The following is a 21,866-nucleotide window of genomic DNA, read 5'->3' as shown; positions in this document are numbered from 1 at the left end:
TATGATACTTACCCTTGTACCAGTGCCGATAGACGAGGATATTCTTGCCGACTGATCTTGATGCTCAAATCGACATTCGGACTGACGGTGTCGACCCCTGAAGACACGTCCACGAGGTCGCTACGTACTTTGACGTGAGATTGCTGGTTCTCATATACAGCATGCATAAAGCCGCTTCATACCACCGATGTTGCCGGATAACACGAGAACTTGTACACAGCATCAAGGTTGTAGCACGACCTGAAGCAGGTCCGAGGTCGCCATAATAATAGCCTTGGCCATCCTTTGAGCATTATGAGAAAATAATATGACTCTATGACAGCAACGAGGCAAGCGATTGGAAAGGGATAGGAACATCGAACACACTTCAGCTTAGGCATCACTATCAGTGTCCTCAGGCTTGGCCCCACCATGAGTCAACCAAGCCAGCTTTCTAAGTCTCCTGCGCTCCTCCTGCGCCTTCTGCTGGTTACGCGTCAATTTCTTCTTCTTTTTGACGGGGGGTGTTGTAGTGCCAGCCTTGTCTTCTGTACCGCTCCCAGCAGGCGTCGCCTGAGCCGAGGCAGCCGGTGACTGCAACCGTGATCGTGCAGGTGTGTTCGCACCGCTACCCTTAGGAGACTTCACGGCGAAAGCGTCTTCGACAATTGCGGCCTTGCCCTTGTGTGTCATCCGACCAGCATCCACATGCCAGATTTCAGGGCCTGGAGGCAAATGTGAGCTGAAGTACTGCTGAAGACAGCGGGGAACTTACATAGTGCAGTAACAAACTCCTCGTTGTGGGAGATGATGACCTACAAATCAGATCGCTGAGCATGCAGTCAGTTTTAAAATAGAAGTTCAGCATACCACAGCTCCTGCCCAGTCACGAATGGCAACAGCCAAGCCGCCCAATGCCTCACGATCCAAGAAGTTGCTTGGTTCGTCGAGAACACATATCTAGGTCGTAGTACACGTGAACAAGTTGTAACAAGGACATAAGCGCAGATAGCACACCTGAGGATTATTCCATAGGCAAGCTGCAATGACTAGCTTGATTTTCTGTCCTGTTTTGCTAGTCAGTATCACCACGACGTCTCATCTGGGGACTGAATCACCTCCAGACAGGCCCGAGATCTCGTTGTATTGTGCTATGTCTCCATCCAATCCAATGTCTTCCAGATGCTTCCGCACAATGTGCGCAGACGTGTCCCGCTGTCCCGCACCTTCTCTCGACGACTCGAGATCATCAAATTGGTGGACAAGCTTGCCAAAGCCCTTTTCGAGCAGCTCTTCTCTTGGAATCCATGTGTTGAATCTATGGTCGAGGCCTGGGCAATAATCAATTAACTACGTTTGCTTGTTAAGCAAATAAATTGAGACTCACCACGCCACTTTATCTCATATTGAAGAGACTTCTTCAACTTTTGACGACCCATAATCAACTATGTCGAAGGGTCAGTAACCATCAGGATGCGCGCATATGTAACAGACCTCAAGTTTCCGTCTTTGTCCGTTCTTTCCGACAAATTCCGTTTCTAACAGTGCCTTCTCCTCGTCCGTGAGAACGCGTGTCGCCTTTTCCAGGATTTCGCCTGTTAGTCGCATGTGAATATGGCATACTGAAAGTACATCAACACGCACGATCATGGCCGTCCTGGAAGCGCCACTGGATGTACTGAACCGGCGTTTTCTCGAGATGGCGTTCTGGACATATGATTAATGAGGGGCCACCGAAACGCAGTGCGACACCATACCAATATGATGGGTAGCATGCTGTGAGACGTAACCAATACGGAGCGCTGGGTGCTTGTAGACAGTGCCTTCCTGTGGCTCCGTCTCACCCTGCGATACGTCAGCACGGAACAGATGGGCATTGATAGGCGACCTACCGTCAAAAGCTTGACAAGGGTGGATTTTCCCGCGCCATTGGGACCAATAATGCCGACACGGCTGATTAATACTGCATCAATATACCTTTCAGTACAAAATTATCAGTTTCACCTTGACAGCGACATTGCGCAGCTAACATTGTGCAGACTTGGTGTCGAGCGACCTGGATAGGTGAATGTGCAATTATTCATCTTCAGTATCGCGCGAGTGTTGCTCCGGACGCCCATAAGAGACCCGGGTGGAGGGAAAGCGAACTTGACCGAGGTTGCGGCAAGCGTGTAGTAGGACTTGGCTTCTGGGTGCTTCTCTACAAATGTCGACAGGTTTCCACGGTAATACACAAGCTAGAAATATCGATGAGGGCCGAGGTAAAAGGCACCACTGGCTGGACCTACCTTCTTGGTCTCGTAATGAATTATATCGGTCGTTACGGTATCGAGGAATCTACCCCGAAATCAGTTGGTGCACCTTTCGGGTGACGTGAAATAGGCAAACACACCCAGAATCGTGACTGATAATGAGACATGTAATGTTCGTTTGGGACATGAGGTATTGTTCAAGCCATTTAACAGAAGCCCGGTCCAACTGTACACGGCATTCAGGGGTCGCATCGGAGATATCGCAGGAGGACTTACATGATTGGTAGGCTGTAAAGCGGGCAGGCTCAGCGACATTCTAGATCTGTGGCCTCGTTTGAGGGCTTACCTCGTCAAGTAGAAGCAGATCTGCGTTAGACAGCATAGCTCTTGCCAATTCAAGTTTCATCTTCCATCCGCCCGAAAGACCCCCGACAACCTCAGCTTGTCTGCTGTCATCGAAGCCCACCTCCAACAATTGATCTCTGATTTTGGCCCGGGGAATGTGAGCCAGGGTCTTGTCTACGAGAGCAAATTTCGTATTAGGCAGAGATGAAGGATGAACCGAGGGGTAGACGCACCTGATGCCACGAAGTCAATCACTGAAAGCGACGTGTCCTCGCCCTGAAGCGAGTGTTCGACCATGACACATCGCAGCTGGTCCTGAGGTGGGAAGTTCTCGACCTTTCCGTCATGCAGTTGGCGCATAAGGGTAGATTTACCCGAACCATTGGTGCCGAGAATACCATACCGACGACCGCGGAAGAGCCGCAAACGCGTGTGCGACAAGAGAAGGAGCGCCCCATATGCAAGTGAGAACTGCGTATCGCAAAGCAGTTCGCCTTCTTCGCTTGCCCCGTCATCCGCAGGTGCGTGCTTTGCCTAATTGTAACATTCAGCTTTAAATGTGCGATGCTCCGACCTGAGGCGCGCACCCTGTCAATGGCTTGGAAGTGTGTGCGAACGGTCTCAGAGAACTTTGCTGCAGCACCCTTGTCGCCGCCGAACCACAGACTGAGGAAACCGCCGACACAGCGGTTCCACGGCTCCGCATTCGAAAATTGACGGCCGTGCGCTAGATCAGCCACAAGCGATGCTTCGAATTGTAGTACCTGGGCGAGCGCTGGATGACGTGGGACGTGAGGGCCATTCGGCCTCTTAGCTGAGGTGTCCGTGAGTTCCACGGGCAAAAGAGTCAGCAGCGCCGAGAGCGCCACAGCCATTTCACCCTCGAGGTCACGGTGGACGGTGGGCGGGCCGTCCTTGGACGCGCCTGACTTGAGCAGCGTATTGAGCGCGGTCTCAGCGAATGCGCGCACCTATCATGGACGATCCCATCAGCAGCGACCACTATGCAAGCCGGCGCACATACCTCCGGAAACGCAGCGCCTTTAGCGATCTTCTCTACGCCGTCAACAAGAGGGCTCAAGTATTGCGCCGCAACATTCGGGTCGCGAACGAGTTTAACCAGGTTTTCAACCACAACTACAGTCCTGCGTTGGACTTCCATGGATCGATCATTCAGCGCACGATTCAAAAGTGGGACGAGGACCGCCAATGCGGGTGCGGTGACTTCGGCAACAAACGTAGTGGATGACAGTGCCTTGATACATGCAGGCACGGAGTCTGGGTTGGCCATACACTTGACCAAAGTCGGGATGTGTGGACTGAGATCAGGATTCGCCAGGGTATTGCAGAGTGCCGTTGCGCACTTCATAGCGGCTGAGGAAACCTGTGACAAGTTGAGGAGCAATCACAGGGTATGTGCAGGTTTACCGACCTCTGATTTCGTATCATGCATAGCAGCTTCTACTTTCGGGATTGTCGTCCCAAGCTCGTTTGCAACTGCATCTCGGGCAGAACTGGCGAAACTCCGAATGGCGTCCAAAACGCCCACTTTCGTTCGCCATTTGCCACCATCAAGGATGTCCTCCAGCGCCCGGAACACGACGCGGGTTGATTCCGGAGGGAACAGCTTCAAGACAGATTTGACGGCTGTAGCAGCCGCAGAGCGGACAACATCGCCCTTGTCCATATACAGCTCGAAGAGCACAGGTAAGGTAGGGAGAAGAAGTGGGGCTACGGGTTGTCCAAGGATGGTACACATTGATTGGAAGGCAACAGCGGCGGACTCGCGCTCATAGCCCGACTTTTTGTTGGTTGCGAAACCATGCAGAGTTGCGATAATGTCCGCATCACTGAAGAAAAGGATTAGCAACCGTCAGCACAAAGTCAAAGAAAATGTAGTACCTGAGTGATTGAAGACCGGTCTTGGAAATCTCTCGAGCAAGGCGGTCTGCGGCAGCCTTCGCATCTGAACGAGCACATTGGTCAACATGCAGGCGGTCGGAATTGATTTAGAGCATACCAGGGGCTGTGGGTGCTGTGCGAAGGCCATCTATAAGAGGTGCAAACTGAGAATCCGAGGCTACAGGCATTGCGACAGGAGACATCGAGCGATACAGAGCAATCTATAAAATGGGGTATACTGATACAGAGCGAGGTAACCGCTAGACGTCTAGAGAATCCCTTTTTGGGAAAAGTCGCCGCACAGAATGAGAGTAAGAAGAATGCCCGCGGCCGAGATGGTTGTGGTAGGCAGCAGGAGCAAATCTGAGCAAATGACCCAAATTTTTGGGCTGTGTTCCGATCGATAAAAATATAATCCTTATACAGGATATGTAACACCTTATTAGGGTTGTAGCTGATAATTTCGATCGAATTACATTACCGGTTGATCAAAGCCTTTGCCCTAAATGGTTGACATTACAGCAGCATACAGACATTACTTACTTCGCCTCACATAGAGTATGCACGGCTCATGACAACAAGCGGGTGCAACTCTCGGGCATGCAGCAGGCCTTCTTGAAAGTAAGGCAGCTGACACTATTGTATAGAGGCTGATGCCACTGGAGATCATATGTCAGAATCGAGAACGAGACACGATCTCCCCATGAATGTCCGACCGGTGCGTCTTATATATAGACATAATTTCCTTTACTGACAGGCAGCGCAGATAGTGCATGCGGTGGTTGCATTCTCCCCAATCATCGCGTAGCCGCGTGATTCGGTATTCGGCTATGTTGCTCAATGGAGGCAACAATCCGACCACCTCGATTGCCGTTCCTCTTCTTTCCCAGCAGTGTCTGTTCGTCATGCGCACTGCCTTGCAATGCCGTGCGCAACTCCAGCCTGAAATAGCTCATACCGTCTCGTAGTTGACACACATATAATATAAAGAGCTATCGCAGAGAACAGAAGACGCCGCGATTCCTATCAGCCTGTGCAGGATCTCCTCTTGATTGAGGCAGAGTCACATTCTGGTCAATGTGAGTATTCGTACGATGAACATGTATTCGTGGATGTTCACGATAATGCAGGATTACCTCAGGGGTGTTTTCCGCCATCATAGCGATTGTCGTCTGTGTTTTCTGCCTCAACGCGGTGCTTCTTGTGGTATGGTGCTCACGAAGGAAATCCCGACGAGTCCATTCTTCTCGGAAGTATGATAAGCCAGAGGTTACACGGCATGAGAAGGATCCAGTGGTTACAACGATTATCCAAGACACCCCATCCTCTAAAGAGAAGCAGTCCTATTACCAGCTCATTCAATCAACGGGTGTTCCGTTCACTACGCCGAGGTCTCAGCGTCCGAGACTTTCCCCGAGCCGACCTGTTCTCCCGCATTCTCATCTACAGCCGATCGAGACGCAATCGTCCAAAGTGGGAGTGTCTTGCGAAGTTGACGCGGCAGCTCTCCTAAAACTACCACGCCATCGTTCTATAGATGCCGAGACTGCCAGCATCTACACCTCAGCTTCTGCACCTCTCGAGCTCCACGACCGCCTGTTTCGTACACAACCCTTCGTACTGAACGAACGGGCATCCGCGCGCTCAACACGATGTAGCAGTCCACAGCCCTCATGCCTTCCACACATGGGGATCACCGCCGATACAAAGCTGGCCAGCACTGTTGCATCGGTGACCGCTGCACCGCTGCCAGGTGCCGACGACAGAGCCCGGTCCTGCCTCAGGCCACGGATAGCCGACCCTCGGTCCGTCGATCGTGCTTCATCGACTCGCGTCCCCCTGCAGGTTCCGCCAGAGGCCCATGTCCGTATCACAGCAGCTATTGCGGCGGCTCCGCGACCACTGCCGTCTTCACCCCCGTTAGGTGCCATGGCAAACCAGTCTGCTCTATCCTGTGGGCAGCCGGGCTTCGCTTCCACAGCGCCCCTCGACACCCGTCCGCGAAACAAACAAGCTATTATACCAATGATCGCGTCTGATCGGATCGCTGCACGCCCTCCGCCGCCGCAGTCCCCGAGCGAGGCTTCCGGACTTCGATTCGATCGCACCTCGCGACCATCCACTGTGGTATGGAAGACCTCTTGACGAATGTGGCAGGTGTGATCGCCCTGCGATCCAGGCCCGCGCGTTGACGCGCACCGATTTGGATACGCATGTGTGGGTCAAATGTTAGCTGTTGTGTCCAGTCTGGCGTCACATGTTGTGTAAGATTATGTTGTGACATTGTTGTCTGTATCTGTTTGTGTTCTGTGTCCTAGGCAACGTGAAGCCCGAACACCTGCTTCATTAGTGCGGCGGAGGGCCTCTGCAATTGCAATCGCGGTCTCCGAGCTTCACCGCATGATCAGCGTCCTTCTAGCCCATCGCTATCGTCTATATACACACTTGCCCGATCTACAGCTTGGCTGTCAGGTGGCACTCTTTCGACAACAACGAATTGTCAGGTCTGTTTGAGCTTTCCTGATGCTTGGCATTGAGAACTGTGCCTCTTCGTCAATGAAGGTTACAGCTGTGAGCATATTGTGTAACGTCGGATCTGTATAGCTGTCCCCGGCCCGGGTATCTCGTGAACCTTGCTCAAGCTCGAACGCACCGATATCATCCATTGAGGCAATGAGGACAACAGCATGAGCCCCTGATATGGAGACTGTCAATTGCCTACTGCAGGCGAGTGAGATACACTCATCTCTGACAGTATCTCTACCCATCGATCGTCTTCTATTCATTTATGTCTCATGATTTCGAGCAGGGCTCTCTTTTGCGCTCTGTATGATGACTGTCAACAAATGAAGCGTGAGCCTCAAGCCGGATGTCTTCAAGGTTCCACTTCGGCACCAAACTCGAGAGACATGATAATTATGAGTCAGCTAAGGATCAATAACATGGGCATGCACATGAGGTAAAGGCTACATAAGCATAAGAAAATGCGGGTATCAGGTAACCGTGGCATGCTAAGTAAGTGACTATGCGGTAGTATGACGTGCAAGCAAGCAAAGCGAGTAAATGAGTAATAATGACAAGTCCGTGAATGCGATACTGCGGAGGGTCCGATGAGAGCTTTTGATGTGGTATTAGTAATGTGGTATGCAGCGATGTTATGTATAAATAAAATAAAGGACCGATAAACAAGGCCAGCACCGCAGTGTCAATGTCTGAATACGTGATAACATAATAAATGAGTGGCGCCATGCAAACGAGTGATACCTAAAGAGTGGGCGGACATATTTGTCGTTTTGGAACCCGATGGGTATAGCTGGGAGCGTAAATCAATACTGGCGTCCGGTGAATCGCCGAGGGTCCCTTTCCTCCTCTTCGCGGCTCCGGGGTCGACCAGCTGGCGCAGGCGACGGGATCAATCGGCTCGCCGTGCGATGCGGCATGGGACCGCCATAGGCCGGACCTGCGCTAGCGGAAGCGGAAGGATGTACCCCATAAGGATTTGTAGCGGGAATGCCAGCTCCCTGATGAGGCGTGGCGCCATACGGTTCATTGGTTGTGGGGGGGATGGACGTCGATGCCTGGCGAGAGCTCTGGCGCATCGCCTGTCGCTTATTTTGGAACCTGAAAGACATCGATCATGAGCTCGGTGTGTATGTATACGAGGCTAAACATGGCTCATACCAGATCTGGACGCTGCGAGCAGACATACTGAGCCGCTTCGCCAACTCGGCCCGCTCCTCGGTGGTGGGGAAAGCGGTCCGGTTGTACGTTTCATTCAGAACCTTGAGTTGCTCCGCATCTGCCCGCTTGCGTTTCTTCTTGATGGAGGGCTCTGACACAGGCTGCTCCGGTGCGTATGTAGACGTCGATGCTATGGAGGGGTTGCGTGGGTAGGGTGATGGACCATGCGCGGTCATGCGAGATGGGATAGTACGGTCGACAGACATAGATGAGCGTCTGTGCATCATGCCGGATGACGGATCGTGACCCATCGAAGGGACGGGTGGGGGAAGGTTTCTCGGGTCGGGAGGTGAGAAGAAGGGTTGCTGCGGATGTTCCGGATACGGGACGAATGCAGCGGGATATCCGGCAGTAGGAGAGCGGATCTGGGCCCCGCCCATCATGGCCTGATTAGGTTGTCCATGCGCATTAGGTGGTGGCAGTATGCGGGAGTCGTGCGGATCTGGGATCATTGCAGACTGGGCTCGGGTGGGATTCATCCCGTATTGTGCTTGCATACCCGCGAACCTAGGATCTTGGAACGTATTCTGCTGTTGGTGTGCTTCAAGCGTCGTAGCGCTAGTGAGCCAATCATTAAGGGCGGATGACAATAGGGGCGCACTCGGATTAACGGGCCAGCCCGATTGGTTGTAGCCTTGGATATTATAGTCGCCTCTTGCCTGAGGATCTTGCTGAGGATATTGAGCGGAAGTTAAGGAAGGATCAGGAGCTAGATTGGAGACCAACAGTTGAGCGTTCATTCATACAGCAAAGGTATGTTGAAGAGAGACGGACCTGGAGAACGTGAGGCTCGAAACGGTAGATGAAGAGGAGGGAGCACAGTTCGCCCACCGTGTCCCATATGAAATAGTCCGCGACGCGCGTTATTATTGTTCTGGTTCCCGCCAGCAGGACTTCGGCGCGGGGTTCGAGAAAAGCAGCCGTAAGAGAAGTGATCGTCTGGCTGGTTCGCCATCGACACTAAGGAAGAAATGGGTAATTAGAGCCAAATTTTCGCGTACAATTCTCCGCGATTAAGTACTCCTTCGAGGCCCTCGTGTCATACCGCGAGCGCGGAACGGTGCGAAGCAGACACCCTTGATTGACCCCGAGGGATGCGCAACGCCTGTGCGATGTCCAACAGCGGTCTCAACCAACGATGACACGGCTAGGTGGGATTGAGTTCTGCAGCGAGTTGAAACACGAGGCTTAGCGCAATGGGTCCTTGGGCAATGGGCATAAGGCGAGGGGTGTAGGACACGAGCCTCGATGGGAAGTTCAACTGGACAACACGACCTGACTGGGGCTGTGTTGGATCGATCACGTATGGGAGACAAATAGACAAGCAGGGTTGGCCACGCTTTGCTCGGCTTGATGATGACAGAGAATCGGGACATCACAGTTAGGCAGGAAACGCCGTGTAACGTTGAGCATGTTCTTATGGTGCTTTACATGCATGCGAGGGACTCCCCGAGAGCCCACACCGCCGCCTCGTGGCTCCATGCCGTTGGGTCATGTTCCTTTCCTGTGATTTCTCAGCGCGGCACGGAGAGCCTCCTTGGGTTCTTCTCCGATGTCGACCTCCTACAACCACAGATGAACAAGGGACGATGGATTGGTTCAGATTACGGCACCAGGTATAACCGAAATTAAGAGAAGACCTGCAAACCTAATCTGGCGCTGATCGCATTGGCACTGGAAAACAATTGAGAATCCGGGTGGAACGTATGGCACCACGTCCGGAGACATGACAAGGTAGTCCCAAGATTGGCATGCTGACCAGAAGCCGAAGTAACATCTGATCCAGGAGCGTCCGTAGTGATATTTTAGCTTTGAATACAAGTCGCCGTGCAGGAGATAAACAAGCGCGATGCGGCATACGCCTGGCAACTGTCCGTGATACATTCGATTGGCTTTTTGACGCATTCGAGGTTCTGCAATATAAAACACGTTGCAAGTCATGAATTGCCCAGATCGAGGAGATATGATAGTAAACACATGCTCTCCTGTGCTGACGTCGGCCAAAACGTCTAGGCAATTATCGCGGAGCTACACAGACGCGGGGACCAACTCAACATCAATGAGTCTGGGGTTGCGAGAGTGCCATGGCCACGACGGGCGGGCGTTGGTCCACAAACATAATGTGACCGACGGGCAATACACGTGATCGCGAATGGTCGGTAGCTTAATATGGATAGCAGCGCCGCGGTACTTGTACTCTAAGTACGCGGTGTATCTTCCACCGGATCGGCAGCCAGCCTCGATGGCTAATCCGCCTCGTCGCGCCTTGCCAACCCCCCCGGGTCCCCCTCCGAGGGGATATCTGAATGACTACATGGACCGCGAGGGAACTCCTGGGGCATTCCCAGAAACCTATGCTTACGGTAACCCTTACAATTCACCTTATCCCTACCCTCCATTCGTCCCTCACACACCCATCTATGAAGAGCAACCATCGGCTTTACGCGGTGGAACACTACTTCATAAGGGCTTCTATGACCTCCTGTCCCTCATTCCTTCAACCCCGTCTCCGTCGAGATTATTTTGGCGCGACGATTCCGAGCCAATTGCTGGGCCAAGATACGAGGAGCTGACGTCGACGCTCGACGCTCCAATTGCTACATCTACTCAGACAGCTGCTTCTCTTATGCCAGTGTCACCGAACAGGAATCTACGGGGCCGCAGAATCAGCAAGGACATGGTTTCCAAGCCTACCGGCTTCGTGTATGTCCGTGTAAAGTACCACATAGATTGTGAATTGATTTGTTGTTCAAATCAGTCACTTGGTTCACGCTTCTGATGCCGACCAGGCTGAGGCCCTACTTACGAGGTGGGGTCCCGAGGGTCAAGGCAAATTAGGAGGTCAGGACCAACTTACAATTTCTCAACGGATTGGCTCAAGCGGCTCCTTCAGATCCCCGTTGGGCTGACCCCATAAAGGATCGCATTCGACAGATGAATCAGGCTAAAGCTATCAACGAGGTGGTGAACGCACTGAAACCTTCTATCAGCCAGTCATACCGGATCGACGCAGGTCAATTGGGTCCTCTTCACGTTGTCAACGGGATGAGCGCTACAACATCATCTACAATTACCACCGCTGCACGCGAGAATGTCTCCTTATCTCCGGTGACGCCGACCGGTCTGCCTGCATCCAGTACACCTAACTTCGTCAACGGACAAACTGGGAACACGCTGCGATGGACTACTGGCCTGGCTGCGCATCCGGAACATGAACACGAAGATATGGAGGGTCTCGACCCGGACAAGGAACTACTAGCTTTGCCTCCGCCCCGTCCCAGGAAGCCGATTACCCCGTCCCTGGCGACGTTGGAGAAAGCGGTATCGGCGAAGATCTATTTCGAGAACCTTTATTTTCCCTTGCTGCGGCATCCACCGTCCCGTGAACAGAGAAGGCTTGCGATGGAGAAGGATATGATGAACCTACAATTGAGTGAGGCCCAGAAGGAATACCTCCGGGGCCGATGGCGTCAGAACGAGACAGACTATCTCCGGGACCGCAGGCGAAAGGTAGACGTTAGCGCATTTGTCAAATTAAAGACAATTGGACACGGTAGGTCGCCGCTTATACCACGCTGCATACTAAATATGCTCATGTGGCGGTGTGAAATTCGCTGTTCTAGGTGCTTTCGGGGTAGTTTCGCTCGTTCGCGAGCGGTCAACGGACCAGCTTTTTGCCATGAAGCAGGTAATTGAAATCGTTTCTCGCTTCTGATCATCTTCAAGTCCACACTGTAGTGCTTACCTTGGTACTTCGCTTCCTCCATAGCTCAGGAAGACAGACATGCTGCGCAAAGGCCAAGAGGGGCACGTCCGCGCTGAACGGGACATCTTGAAGTCGGCTTCTCTCGTCAGCACACCGACGTCGGCCGAGTGGATCGTGCGATTATACTATAGCTTTCAAGATCGTGATCACCTCTATCTGGTGAGTGACACATGTCCATGATCAATGATAAAACTTCCTGCCACTCACGGGTGTGACTGATTTAATTTCGATTTCATATCTGATAGGTCCTCGAGTACATGGGAGGGGGCGACCTTCTCAACCTCCTGATAGAACGGGACGTTTTCGAAGAAGACTTCACAAGGTTCTATGTCGCTGAGGTTCGTCTTCATTCGTCGTACCTTTGTACTCAGATTATCATTTTGACTACTCTCTTCATCTGGTGGCGCATATCTACCTCTGTCCAATGAACACGTTGCAAAGATGGTATTGGCGATTGAGTCATGCCACAAACATGGTTTTATTCACCGGGACATCAAGCCAGATGTACGTCCGCCGGCGGCCATTTCCACTCACTTTAGGGCTTATTTTTTATCGTTTGCACCTCGCGGCTCGACAGAACTTCCTGTTCGACCCTGAAGGTCACATCAAACTGAGTGACTTTGGTCTCGCGTGCGTACCCTTAATTTAGGGCTGCCGAGTTGACGACCCACGTGTTGCGAATTTGCACACGCATTGTCTCATAGCACGGATCTCCACTGGGCGCATGACACGTCCTGTTAGTGCAGCGGTCTCTTTTCACGCCCCAAGCCCTCTTTCTGAAGGACTCCCACAGACTACGAACAGCAGCGCCTGCACCTTTTGCACAAGCATGGCATCGACCTTGAGGACAACCACGGCGCCGGCCTGCAGGACGGCGTGCGGACCAAGCGCCTGGATCGCAAGGAGGTAGAAAGGCTGATGGGAGGCGGCGACGGTCAAGGCGGTATTTTCACTTGGCGCGAGCGGAACCGCAGGAAGGTAAGCTACATTGTCGCCGCAGTTTGTTCCAAACGATGATCCCATATCTGTCCACAAGCTTGCATACTCGGTGTAAGTGCACGTTATACGCCGTATTTCGTCAACCCACGCTGAGAACTCGATCCGTGAAGCTGTGGGACTAACTCGTACAGTGAGTCGGTGTTGAACACATCCTGCATCACTTGTTGATGTACGTTCGTTGCGGAAAACAGTGTCCCCCGAAGTAATACGAGGACATGGCTACACGTATTCTTGCGACTGGTGGAGCCTTGGCGTCATCATGTTTGAATGCCTGTATGGGTACGTTGGGGTTTCTCCGATATCTATCTAGCACGCGTTTTCATGCGCGCATGGCAAACAGGTTCCCTCCCTTCGTCAGTAACTCGGTGCGTGATTGACGGCGCCTTTGCACCAGTATTATTTGTTGACCACCATTTCTTCATGGCATATCGATTCATTCTCCGATTAATTAATTCATCATTATTTAACCAATAGAGACATGTTACCCGCCAGAAAATTCTCAACTGGCGACAGTCGTTACGATTCCCGTCTCGCCCTCGTGTTTCGCACGAAGGAGTAAATCTCATGGAGTTGTTGCTTTGCGAACCCGAGGACCGCCTTGGTTCCCAAGCATCGTCATCTGTCAGCAGGCCGAACTCGATGATCGTGCAAGCCAGGCGAAGCGGTTTCATCACCACGACTGGTGTATCGGGCAGCGTCGACGGCGCCCACCTGATAAAGGTCTGATTGTCGTCGCAGGATATTGTGATAGATGACTCACTATTACGTCTGACCAGGCTCATCCGTGGTTCCGTGGCATTGATTGGGATAATATTCACAGGTACCCGGCTCCCTACCGACCTGAGCTGCGCAACCCCGCAGATACACGTCATTTCGACGACGACATACCGCCCGAGGTCGGCATTTTGCTGTGGCAGTGATGTGCCGCTAATTTATCACACCTCACAGCCTCTCGCGCCTGCCAATGGCGCCGCTGCGGACGCCACTCGCGATCCGCTCCTGCGCGATAAGGTACACGGTCAAGAAATTCTTGAAGTGCGCAAGGCGCTGGCGTTCGCGGGTTTCACCCACAAGAGCCCGCGGGTCATCAGCTACGTCCGGGCCGACAAGGCCTTTGACCCCGAGCCGGATACGTACGGTAAAGGTGAAGAAGAAAGAGGCCGCTCCACTATTCGCCAGTCGCAAGAGATTGGCAGAGGAAGAGCCATCTCAATGTGAATCGGATCACCCCTATGCTGCATCTTTGAATGATACCTCACCTGCTCAACGTTGTGTATTCGACCGTCTTAGGTCGTCGACATCAATCTGCTGCGATGTATGTACGTATCTGTTACAAATATACCGCTCTTGTTTTAACGAGTATACAATTCTGTCGTTCGGGACGTGTATGGGGAGAAGAAGCTGCCTGTGTTCTCGGGAGATCAACTCGCGGCGGGCACGCAGCTCGCCCCTGAGGTGCGCTAGTCCAGAAGAGATACGCAGATATGTCAAGGTCTAGTATCATAATAGTACATTCGTGAACATCGGTTTTCTCCTGTATCATTGACGAGTTTGACTACTGGCACGCGAGGGTGGCGAAGGACCCACAACACGTCTATAATCGCTGAATCTACAATTTCAAGATCGGACTTCTGCCGTCTCTACCGCGTAGCTAATTGCATGAGCAGAACGGGAAGATCATGAGACCGGATTCTCAGGAAGAGCCTCCGGAGTTGCGCTTCGCGACAGGCTTTTACAACTCATGTACAACGCGTGTGCATGGACCCGGTGATCGGCAGCAGTCTGTGAGCCATCCCTTAAAGAGCATTGAAGCCGTCACTTTTACGAAAATGGCTATTTGTGCCCGAATGAGAGGGCCTGCAAAGCCTCCCTGAGTCGTTAACGTTGGTGGCCACTGAACAGCCAGAGGTGACCCTCCCTATCGTTCTCACGTACGACGGAAGAAGGTATGCGGACATGCAAAGTAAGGATGCTGTTGGAGCCTGCTGGTCATGGCATGGACAAGCTGAAATTCAATTTGGTGAGCTGCAGGATGTAAGTCATACACCCCACGACCGTGCGTCGCGCTCAGCGCGCAGCGCCTGAGTTGTTTGTTGCCTTCGTATTACGGAGAACTTACCGATTTCATATCAGAGTCTAAAGCTTAATCGTTGTTCTTCATACAATATTGAGGTCTGGATCGAGTAATCGATGTATATCTCATGGTCCGCGATAACTATATAAGGAGGCTTTGGCTGTGAGTTGACTACGCATGCGGACTGTGTGCATGGATGATGAGATGCGATTCGTCGATCGTATTACTCCGATCATTACAGCTTGCTACTAAATCCATAGGTCTCAGATTTGAGACTCAGGCTGGCGCGTGAGCAGGACCAGTGTTGTTGAGCCTCGCGGCGCCGCTATCTCGAAGTGTCAGGTCTTTGGCTCATCATCGCTGGCGGCGAATTAACAAGAGAGGCCGCTCACCATTGTTGTCGAGTATCGAATTCAAGTATGAGAGAACCTGACCGGCCAAGGAATGATGAGCAAGGCCGGCAAGCAGCACGAGATGCACGTGTCCTAGATAGATTCGTTCACTGCTACGGCCCGTGTTTCTATTTGCTCCCGCGAGCTTGTCTGCGAGAGCGGGATGGTATTATGCTCGCGGATGGCGAGATGTTCGCTCGGCCAGGGTTGCTTCCTTGTTGCACGATTGTTAGCTACTTACGGTCGTATCAGAAGAGGCTATAAGGAGAACATTCAGGACTGAAGGCGAAAATCCCAATGTTCGGACATTGCCGCCACACCCAATCCTAGAACAACAGGAATTCAAGAAGAAATAGCAAGATTAAGCTCCTCATACTTACCTGAATCGCAAGTCTGGCCGTCTCGATTTCATTGTTTTTGCCCCTTTCGTTTCCATGCGCGAGTAGACTTGACGCATACGGCCGTTGCATAACCTAAAGTTATAAAATCACGAGCGCATCCCGCAGCGCAGATCTGTCAACACCCAACACGACAGGAAAGATTTCTGATAACCCCGCATGGTCACTGTGACCACTCGAGCCACACAAAGATCATCGCATGCGTATTTGTCCGCATGAGGTACGATTATAGTGCCGGTTATAGAGTTCCATTGCGTAAGTTATCAAACTGACTGCCTTCGTAGCGCAGGCAATTGGGAGTGCGGTCCAGCTGTCCCATAGCGTCCTTGACCGTGGCAACGAGGCTTTGCCCTGCTTGTGGGTCTTTACCTGGACCACTTTCCATGCCGTCTCGTGCGGTGCCCTTATCTCCACTGAGTTCCCAGAACATACTGCCTCCGAGCCCTTCTTTCGCAATCCACTCCCCCTTCCATCTCCCCACTTGCTCCGAGTCGAAGCTGACGAGTTCTTTAGTCTCGTAGTTGTATGACCAGCTGGCCGCAGCATGTTCGTCACGTAACAGATAGGACCCTGGCAATGGTAATGCGCGATAGTCGTATACGCCTTGCTCCCAGCTGCCCTGTCCTATTCCCTGGAAAGGCTGTCCTACACCTTGAGTATTCATGAAGCTTCGACCATAGAGGGGTATTCCCAGGATAATCTTCCCCCTCGGTACGCCTTGCGATATGTACCACTGAATTGCTTGAGAAGCGCTGATGGGGCCTCCGAAGAGGTTGGCTTGATGGTTTGCGACTGTGTCCCAGGAACCAGCTGTGCATTAGGAAGTTCAGAATGACAGTACAGCTGCTGAGTAGTGGCCACACACAGAAGTCGTAAGCCATCATGTTCCAGAAGTCAAGATAACGGTCCATCTCCTGAACGTGTAGCTTCTGATAGTTGTCGGGTCCGCAAGGCGCTGCAATCTGAGACTTTCCATGAATAAGCTGCATCCCGTGCGGGGTTTGTGGCTCACCGTGAGCAGATATTTATAGTTGATACGCTTGCGTGTTGCATGTGCATCCAGGCCTTCCCTCATTTCTTTCAGCAGCGCGACATACCCCCTGGCTTGTTCGTCATTCTGGGGATATTCATAATCGACGTCCAGTCCATCTAGTCCATTGTCTTCCAACAGGCGGATCGCCGACGCCACAAACTTCGATCTCAAGACGGGTGAGATGACAACAGGATGGAACTTCGGTGAATATGTCCATCCACCGATAGATAGGATGACTTTCAGATGCCGATTATCTTTCTTGAGTTTATACAATGCTTTGAAATTGCCGTAGAGATTGTTGCCAACGTCATTCCAAGAGTCGCCCGGATAGTGGATTTGTTGGTCCGCCCAGGTGTCGGAGAGGAATACTTCACCAGTATCTCCCCTGATATCTGCGAACGCGTAGAGGATGTGGCTAATGACAATGAGAACGGATCAGAAAAGATCGATGGTGACTTACGTCAGATCCTGCACCGGGATCAAAGACGGAGGGTATTTTCTGCCGTATATTCCCCTGCATATATTTAGCGACGGTAACAATGAGAGAGTTACATCTGAATTTCACCAGTTGACGAAGCTGATCAAAACACAATAATTCAGTCTTCGGAGTTCTCACCCATGGTAGACAACGCACTATCCAACACTATACTTTCCGCTTGAAGACATGTTCACGGCAACATCGGACGGAGTAGTCTCCACTTCTTCAGGATCCGCAGTATGGGTTGGGGCTGAGTTAATTGCCTGCTTCGTAGTCCAAAGTTCGGCCTTGTAGATAGCTAATACGACGAAAGCAGTTGCAGTTGCAAAGAGAAGGAATCTGCCCAACGTGCGAAGGCGAAAACACGATCTGCCTTTAAAGCTCGGTGTCTGAGTGTCGGGTTCGTTTGGTACGGGTTCGTATGACGCCGAAGGCTCCGGCATAACAGACGCGATGCCAAATGCAGTAAGTCCAAGTACGGTTTTCGATGCAAACGCCGGTTCAGAGATTGGAATTAAACAGTGATGCTAGTAAATTTCTGAGTAATCAGAGTTCAGACTGGACCTTTCCAATCCTCGCGTCGGCTGTTGGATTCAAGTTGCCCTTACTCGACGGTTACATTCCAGCCTACATACGTGCGGTTGCGGAGCCACCGTGCTTTCCCAGCACGTGATTGATATACGCGTCGGCGATCGCGACTGGAATCAATCTGATCGAAAAGTTAAAACGCGTATTAACGTACCAAGTAGTAACGGGCGGAAACCCGACGGCCAGCGAGGCAATAGGTACGAAGCAGTAAGCTATTGCATTTCCTGCTATAGTGCTACCTTGATTTGGATCCGTTTGTGTCGCGATGCTGACTTGTCACAATTTCGAAAGTTTCTGACCCAGACATCCTGTTACAATTTGATATGCAGGGCCGACTTGCTGCGGTTCGTTTCACTGACACACCTGTCTTGCTCACACCTCATTCTCAGTGACGGATGTCGCTGGCAACATGTGCATCAAACTCAAAAAGAGTGCTTGATTCGCCAGGGCATGCTCCGTCCGATGTCAAGTTGAAGCATCGGTATCATGCGACGTGCCATCTTATCCATCATGGTGTCTCAGCGTGCTGCAGTATAGACTCGCTGCTATCATAGTCATTATGTTATTCGTAGACTTGGAAAGTCGTATTACTGCAACAGTCGGTGTAGTGCCACCAGGCATGTTCGTCGGTGAATGCAAGATGCCTTGCAGCTGCCTGAGGGCTATGTACATCCTACTGCAAGGCATAATTCTCCCTTCCTCATTGGATGAAGCCTAGACTACCTGACGCATCAGTGCTGCACTCCTCGCTGCGTGTTCCAACCTTACACGAACCACGACGATAGTCGCGCAGAGGTAGCGTCATTGGGGCAGTGTTACCAGTGCGAGCAGGCAACGATCGCAGGGAGCGCTCCAAGGCATGGGGACCTTGTTTCGAAGGCTGACGATCTGGCAGTGCGGAAGACAGAATGCAACAATATCCGGCCCTCGTGTTGTTCATCGTTTTGCGACAGGCGCACATTCCCACCCCAACTGACAGGAAGGTCGATGCTGGACACATGCTGTTCAGTCTATGCATGATAAAACTCACGGTGAACGATGCCTCGGCGACGAGGACAGCAGACTACTCGACGGACGCACCGGGACTTCTAAACAGCGAAATTAGACCCCCCTTAATGAACCTTGAGGTATCCAATGCTCTCACAATGAAAGTGCGCAATACCACGCTCAAACTGAGAAAATAATGGGTTCCATAAGTCAAAAGAATGTACACGGAAATAGTTTTCCGAGATTCTAGGATACACTAACGTCGACTGACATCGCATCATGCTACATAGAGAACATACCTATCATATAGAAAACCTACCTGTCAGTTTTCATTCATTCGATTTCAGACTCCTCCACAGCGGGGTCACCGCCTGTGCAACTGTATTAGCGGCAACCTCCAAACAGTTCCGCAATTCTTCTTCATCGATGCTGCGAAGGAGACCCCGCGCCCTCCAGCGGTCTGGATGGAATCGTTTGTGGCTCTTTTCTACGAACGATACATATTCTTGAGGCCGGACGAATGCCCTCATCGCTTTGAAGAAGGCTTCCACTGTGTTCCAATCGATGTCTTCCACGGTAATGCTGGAAGGATGCTGCAATACCGGCCACGGAACGAGGTCGAACGTTAGCGGCGCATTGGCTGTAAACTTGGCGTCGTCGAACCAATCGGAGAGAAGCCTGTACCGGTCGTATGCGCGTTCTGCCGTCCAGCGTTTATGTGATCGCCACACATTGTCCAGCTTGCGCTGTTGCTCGTGTCTGTCCCGCCCAGCCCTCTCCTTCGTCTCTCGCTCCTTGCGTTCCGCCTCGGCCCGTGCCTCTTCGCGACGCCTTCGCGCCTCCGCTTCGGCAGCCTGTCTTTCTGCCTCTTTTCGTGCACGCCGTGCCGCTTCCTCCGCCTCCTCAGCGGCTCTACGCTTCCGTGCAGCTTCCTCCCAAATAGGGCGGTCCTTCTCTAGCTCAGCAAGCTTCCGTCGGGACTCCTCAATGGCCGCGAGACGCGCGGCGTCTTCGTCCATGGCAGCGTTGTCTGTAGCCGGTGGGCTTTCCATTCGCTGCGGCCGTGATTGAGGTCCACCTTCTATTGCAGCGGAGATTAGCGGCTTCATTCATCGTGGGTGTAGTGTGGAGTCTGTGCTGCTTACCATATGGCTGAGCGGTTTCTTCTGGTGGAGGAGGCGGACGCGGCGGCACATCGGCCATGACACTCTCCATGAATTTCTCGTGCATCGCATCGTTCCACGCCTTCTTGCGATTCCTGAACCTGTCTAATCTCCGCTTCGCGCGCTGTGCCCGCTTGGCTTCGAGGTTGGGGATGCCTGGCGACCGCGTGCGTGCGCGTTTAACTCTCTGCTCCGATTCGGAGTCGGAAAAATTAGAAGTGGGTGACGCAGAAGTCTCGTTTCGGCGGCGCCGTATGCGAGGTTCGTCCCGTGGTGAGACTACATTAACGTCAGCATGCCAGACATTCAATCATCAAGGACATAACATACCCTTCCGTTTCGGAGTGTCGGCCGAAGTAGAGCCAGTGGCAGAGGTAGAGGCAGAAGCAAACGTAAAGGCAGGAACGAAGGAAGCGTCTGCCGCGTCGCTCACATAATCCTTCATCTCGATATCTTGGATTTCATATTGTTCCTCGGCGACCGGTGCCTTCATCTTCATCTTGTTGGCAAGCCTTTCTCGCCTGTGTTGACGATTCTGTTCCAGTTCTTGGTATTTTCGAGCACGGTCGGCCGCACTTGGTTTCTTCGGCGAACAGTACTTTTCCGCCACAAGGTCTTCTACCTCGTCTTCTTCGTCATCCGACGACTCCATATCCGCGGACAGCAGTTCATCCGACTCATCTCCGCTACTGGAATCAGAAACAGAAATGTAGGTCCTATACCTCTTTCGCGGTTCCGCCGATGGCCTCTCGTTCGAATCCGGTGTTGGGGGTCGCCGTTTCGAGTACGGTGGTGGAGAAGGGGACTCTGACGCAACATTACTAGGAGAGTTAACTCGTCCTTTCCCCTTCTTTCTTGTTATAGCGGTGAGGCTAGGTAAAGCGCGGACTAGACAATCGTACTCTGGGTCGAGCTTGTATATGTCCCACTGGTCTTGAGAACAGTAGATCAACTGTCTGTACGTGAATCAGTACAAATAGCTTCCCTAAGACTCAAGAGCTAGCATTCACGGTAGAGAGCGCCGGCGCTGTCAGACTCTCCTGCTAGCTATTGCTATAGGATTCGTTACGACCTCCTCGATAGTACTACACAAGCTCGAGGATAGTGTCGCGGTCAGGCCGCTTTATGATCTGTACATTGAATGGTGGCATGACAGCACGTTTTGGGCAGCCAAAACAGTCAAAAGTGCGACAACGACGGTACTGTGGCCATTTCAACAGTGTACATTCCGAAGAGATATAAAGGGTCTTAAAAGTTGAATTTTGTCATAGACGTGACGCTGCTAGCCCCCTCAAATACCACATGTACTGGCTGAACCCCAGATGTACACTCTGCACAGACTCTACAAACCCAACGAGAACACATCGCGGGGTGGTATATAGATGTATATACATCTGTCAGGGTACCCTGAAACGCGTAGCGCTACGGCTTCTGCTCTCGTCAACGGAAAACTCGCGGAAGAAACCGCCACACCTCGCTCAAGATGGCGACCGCCACGCTGCCTCGGAGTATAGAAGCCAGCCTCCAAGACTATTTCATAATTGAGGAACTGATAGAGGAGTACTCACCCGCAGATGTCAATGACTCTTGGCCAGGTGCCCTCATCTTCCACACCCCATTCGCGCCGCGCACGCGGCACGAACCGCCAAAAGCTGGTGCTGTCTCGATCGGGCGGCGTCTCAATCACGACGCGTTTCGGGCGATATAGCTCGTTGTTGAGGGATGAGTTGCCGACTCTTGTTATATCATCGCGTGAAGACGCGGTGAGG

The 21,866-nt window shown here is 52.1% G+C and overlaps 6 protein-coding genes across 6 annotated transcripts; 1 reads left to right on the top strand and 5 right to left on the bottom strand.

Moving 5' to 3' along the window:
* Positions 1-372: 372 nt before the first annotated feature.
* On the bottom strand, positions 373-4,681 carry POSPLADRAFT_1130787 (hypothetical protein; the record flags this gene model as incomplete). The annotated part of the gene is made up of 21 exons (XM_024483990.1): positions 373-704; positions 755-794; positions 850-939; positions 997-1,046; positions 1,098-1,310; positions 1,367-1,424; positions 1,474-1,574; positions 1,624-1,686; positions 1,737-1,824; positions 1,872-1,932; positions 1,984-2,216; positions 2,268-2,316; positions 2,372-2,457; positions 2,508-2,519; positions 2,578-2,750; positions 2,810-3,110; positions 3,164-3,547; positions 3,601-3,960; positions 4,009-4,426; positions 4,479-4,542; positions 4,597-4,681. The coding sequence occupies 21 exons, from the start codon at positions 4,679-4,681 to the stop codon at positions 373-375; spliced, it is 3,261 nt and encodes a 1,086-aa protein (XP_024343223.1).
* Positions 4,682-6,034: 1,353 nt separating this feature from the next.
* On the bottom strand, positions 6,035-6,762 carry POSPLADRAFT_1031452 (hypothetical protein; the record flags this gene model as incomplete). The annotated part of the gene is made up of 2 exons (XM_024476793.1): positions 6,035-6,618; positions 6,678-6,762. 2 exons carry the CDS (start codon positions 6,760-6,762, stop codon positions 6,035-6,037), a joined length of 669 nt encoding a protein of 222 aa, XP_024343222.1.
* A 1,042-nt stretch (positions 6,763-7,804) lies between these two features.
* POSPLADRAFT_1043863 (hypothetical protein) lies at positions 7,805-8,470 on the bottom strand (the record flags this gene model as incomplete). The annotated part of the gene is made up of 2 exons (XM_024478399.1): positions 7,805-8,099; positions 8,160-8,470. The coding sequence occupies 2 exons, from the start codon at positions 8,468-8,470 to the stop codon at positions 7,805-7,807; spliced, it is 606 nt and encodes a 201-aa protein (XP_024343221.1).
* A 2,114-nt stretch (positions 8,471-10,584) lies between these two features.
* On the top strand, positions 10,585-14,349 carry POSPLADRAFT_1166440 (hypothetical protein). The gene is made up of 17 exons (XM_024487919.1): positions 10,585-10,922; positions 10,978-11,060; positions 11,113-11,772; positions 11,843-11,907; positions 11,989-12,144; positions 12,231-12,323; positions 12,427-12,489; positions 12,563-12,615; positions 12,690-12,721; positions 12,779-12,963; positions 13,022-13,035; positions 13,095-13,114; positions 13,176-13,263; positions 13,325-13,349; positions 13,459-13,704; positions 13,761-13,880; positions 13,933-14,349. Exons 1-17 carry the CDS (start codon positions 10,846-10,848, stop codon positions 14,200-14,202), a joined length of 2,250 nt encoding a protein of 749 aa, XP_024343220.1. The 5' UTR covers positions 10,585-10,845; the 3' UTR covers positions 14,203-14,349.
* A 1,737-nt stretch (positions 14,350-16,086) lies between these two features.
* Positions 16,087-17,547, bottom strand: POSPLADRAFT_1131085 (glycoside hydrolase family 18 protein; the record flags this gene model as incomplete). Its single annotated transcript, XM_024484026.1, has 6 exons — positions 16,087-16,658; positions 16,714-16,810; positions 16,861-17,296; positions 17,342-17,395; positions 17,447-17,458; positions 17,516-17,547. 6 exons carry the CDS (start codon positions 17,545-17,547, stop codon positions 16,087-16,089), a joined length of 1,203 nt encoding a protein of 400 aa, XP_024343219.1.
* A 1,716-nt stretch (positions 17,548-19,263) lies between these two features.
* On the bottom strand, positions 19,264-21,248 carry POSPLADRAFT_1043859 (hypothetical protein; the record flags this gene model as incomplete). The annotated part of the gene is made up of 4 exons (XM_024478398.1): positions 19,264-20,015; positions 20,080-20,376; positions 20,428-21,053; positions 21,187-21,248. The coding sequence occupies 4 exons, from the start codon at positions 21,246-21,248 to the stop codon at positions 19,264-19,266; spliced, it is 1,737 nt and encodes a 578-aa protein (XP_024343218.1).
* Between the last annotated feature and the right edge of the window lie 618 nt (positions 21,249-21,866).

The sequence above is a fragment of the Postia placenta genome, assembly GCF_002117355.1.
Source record: "Postia placenta MAD-698-R-SB12 unplaced genomic scaffold POSPLAscaffold_2, whole genome shotgun sequence".
Lineage (NCBI taxonomy): Eukaryota > Fungi > Basidiomycota > Agaricomycetes > Polyporales > Adustoporiaceae > Rhodonia > Rhodonia placenta.
The sequence above is the reverse complement of the archived record's forward strand: the minus strand, read 5'-3'. Positions and strand labels throughout refer to the sequence as shown.

Excerpts from the sequence above, each read along its gene's own strand:
- POSPLADRAFT_1166440 (XM_024487919.1), top strand. The coding sequence starts at position 10,846 with ATGCCAGTGTCACCGAACAGGAATCTACGGGGCCGCAGAATCAGCAAG. Across the intron at positions 11,061-11,112 it reads GGGTCAAGGCAAATTAGGAG|ATCCCCGTTGGGCTGACCCC; the intron begins GTCAGGACCAAC and ends CGGCTCCTTCAG. Across the intron at positions 13,264-13,324 it reads ATGTTTGAATGCCTGTATGG|GTTCCCTCCCTTCGTCAGTA; the intron begins GTACGTTGGGGT and ends CATGGCAAACAG.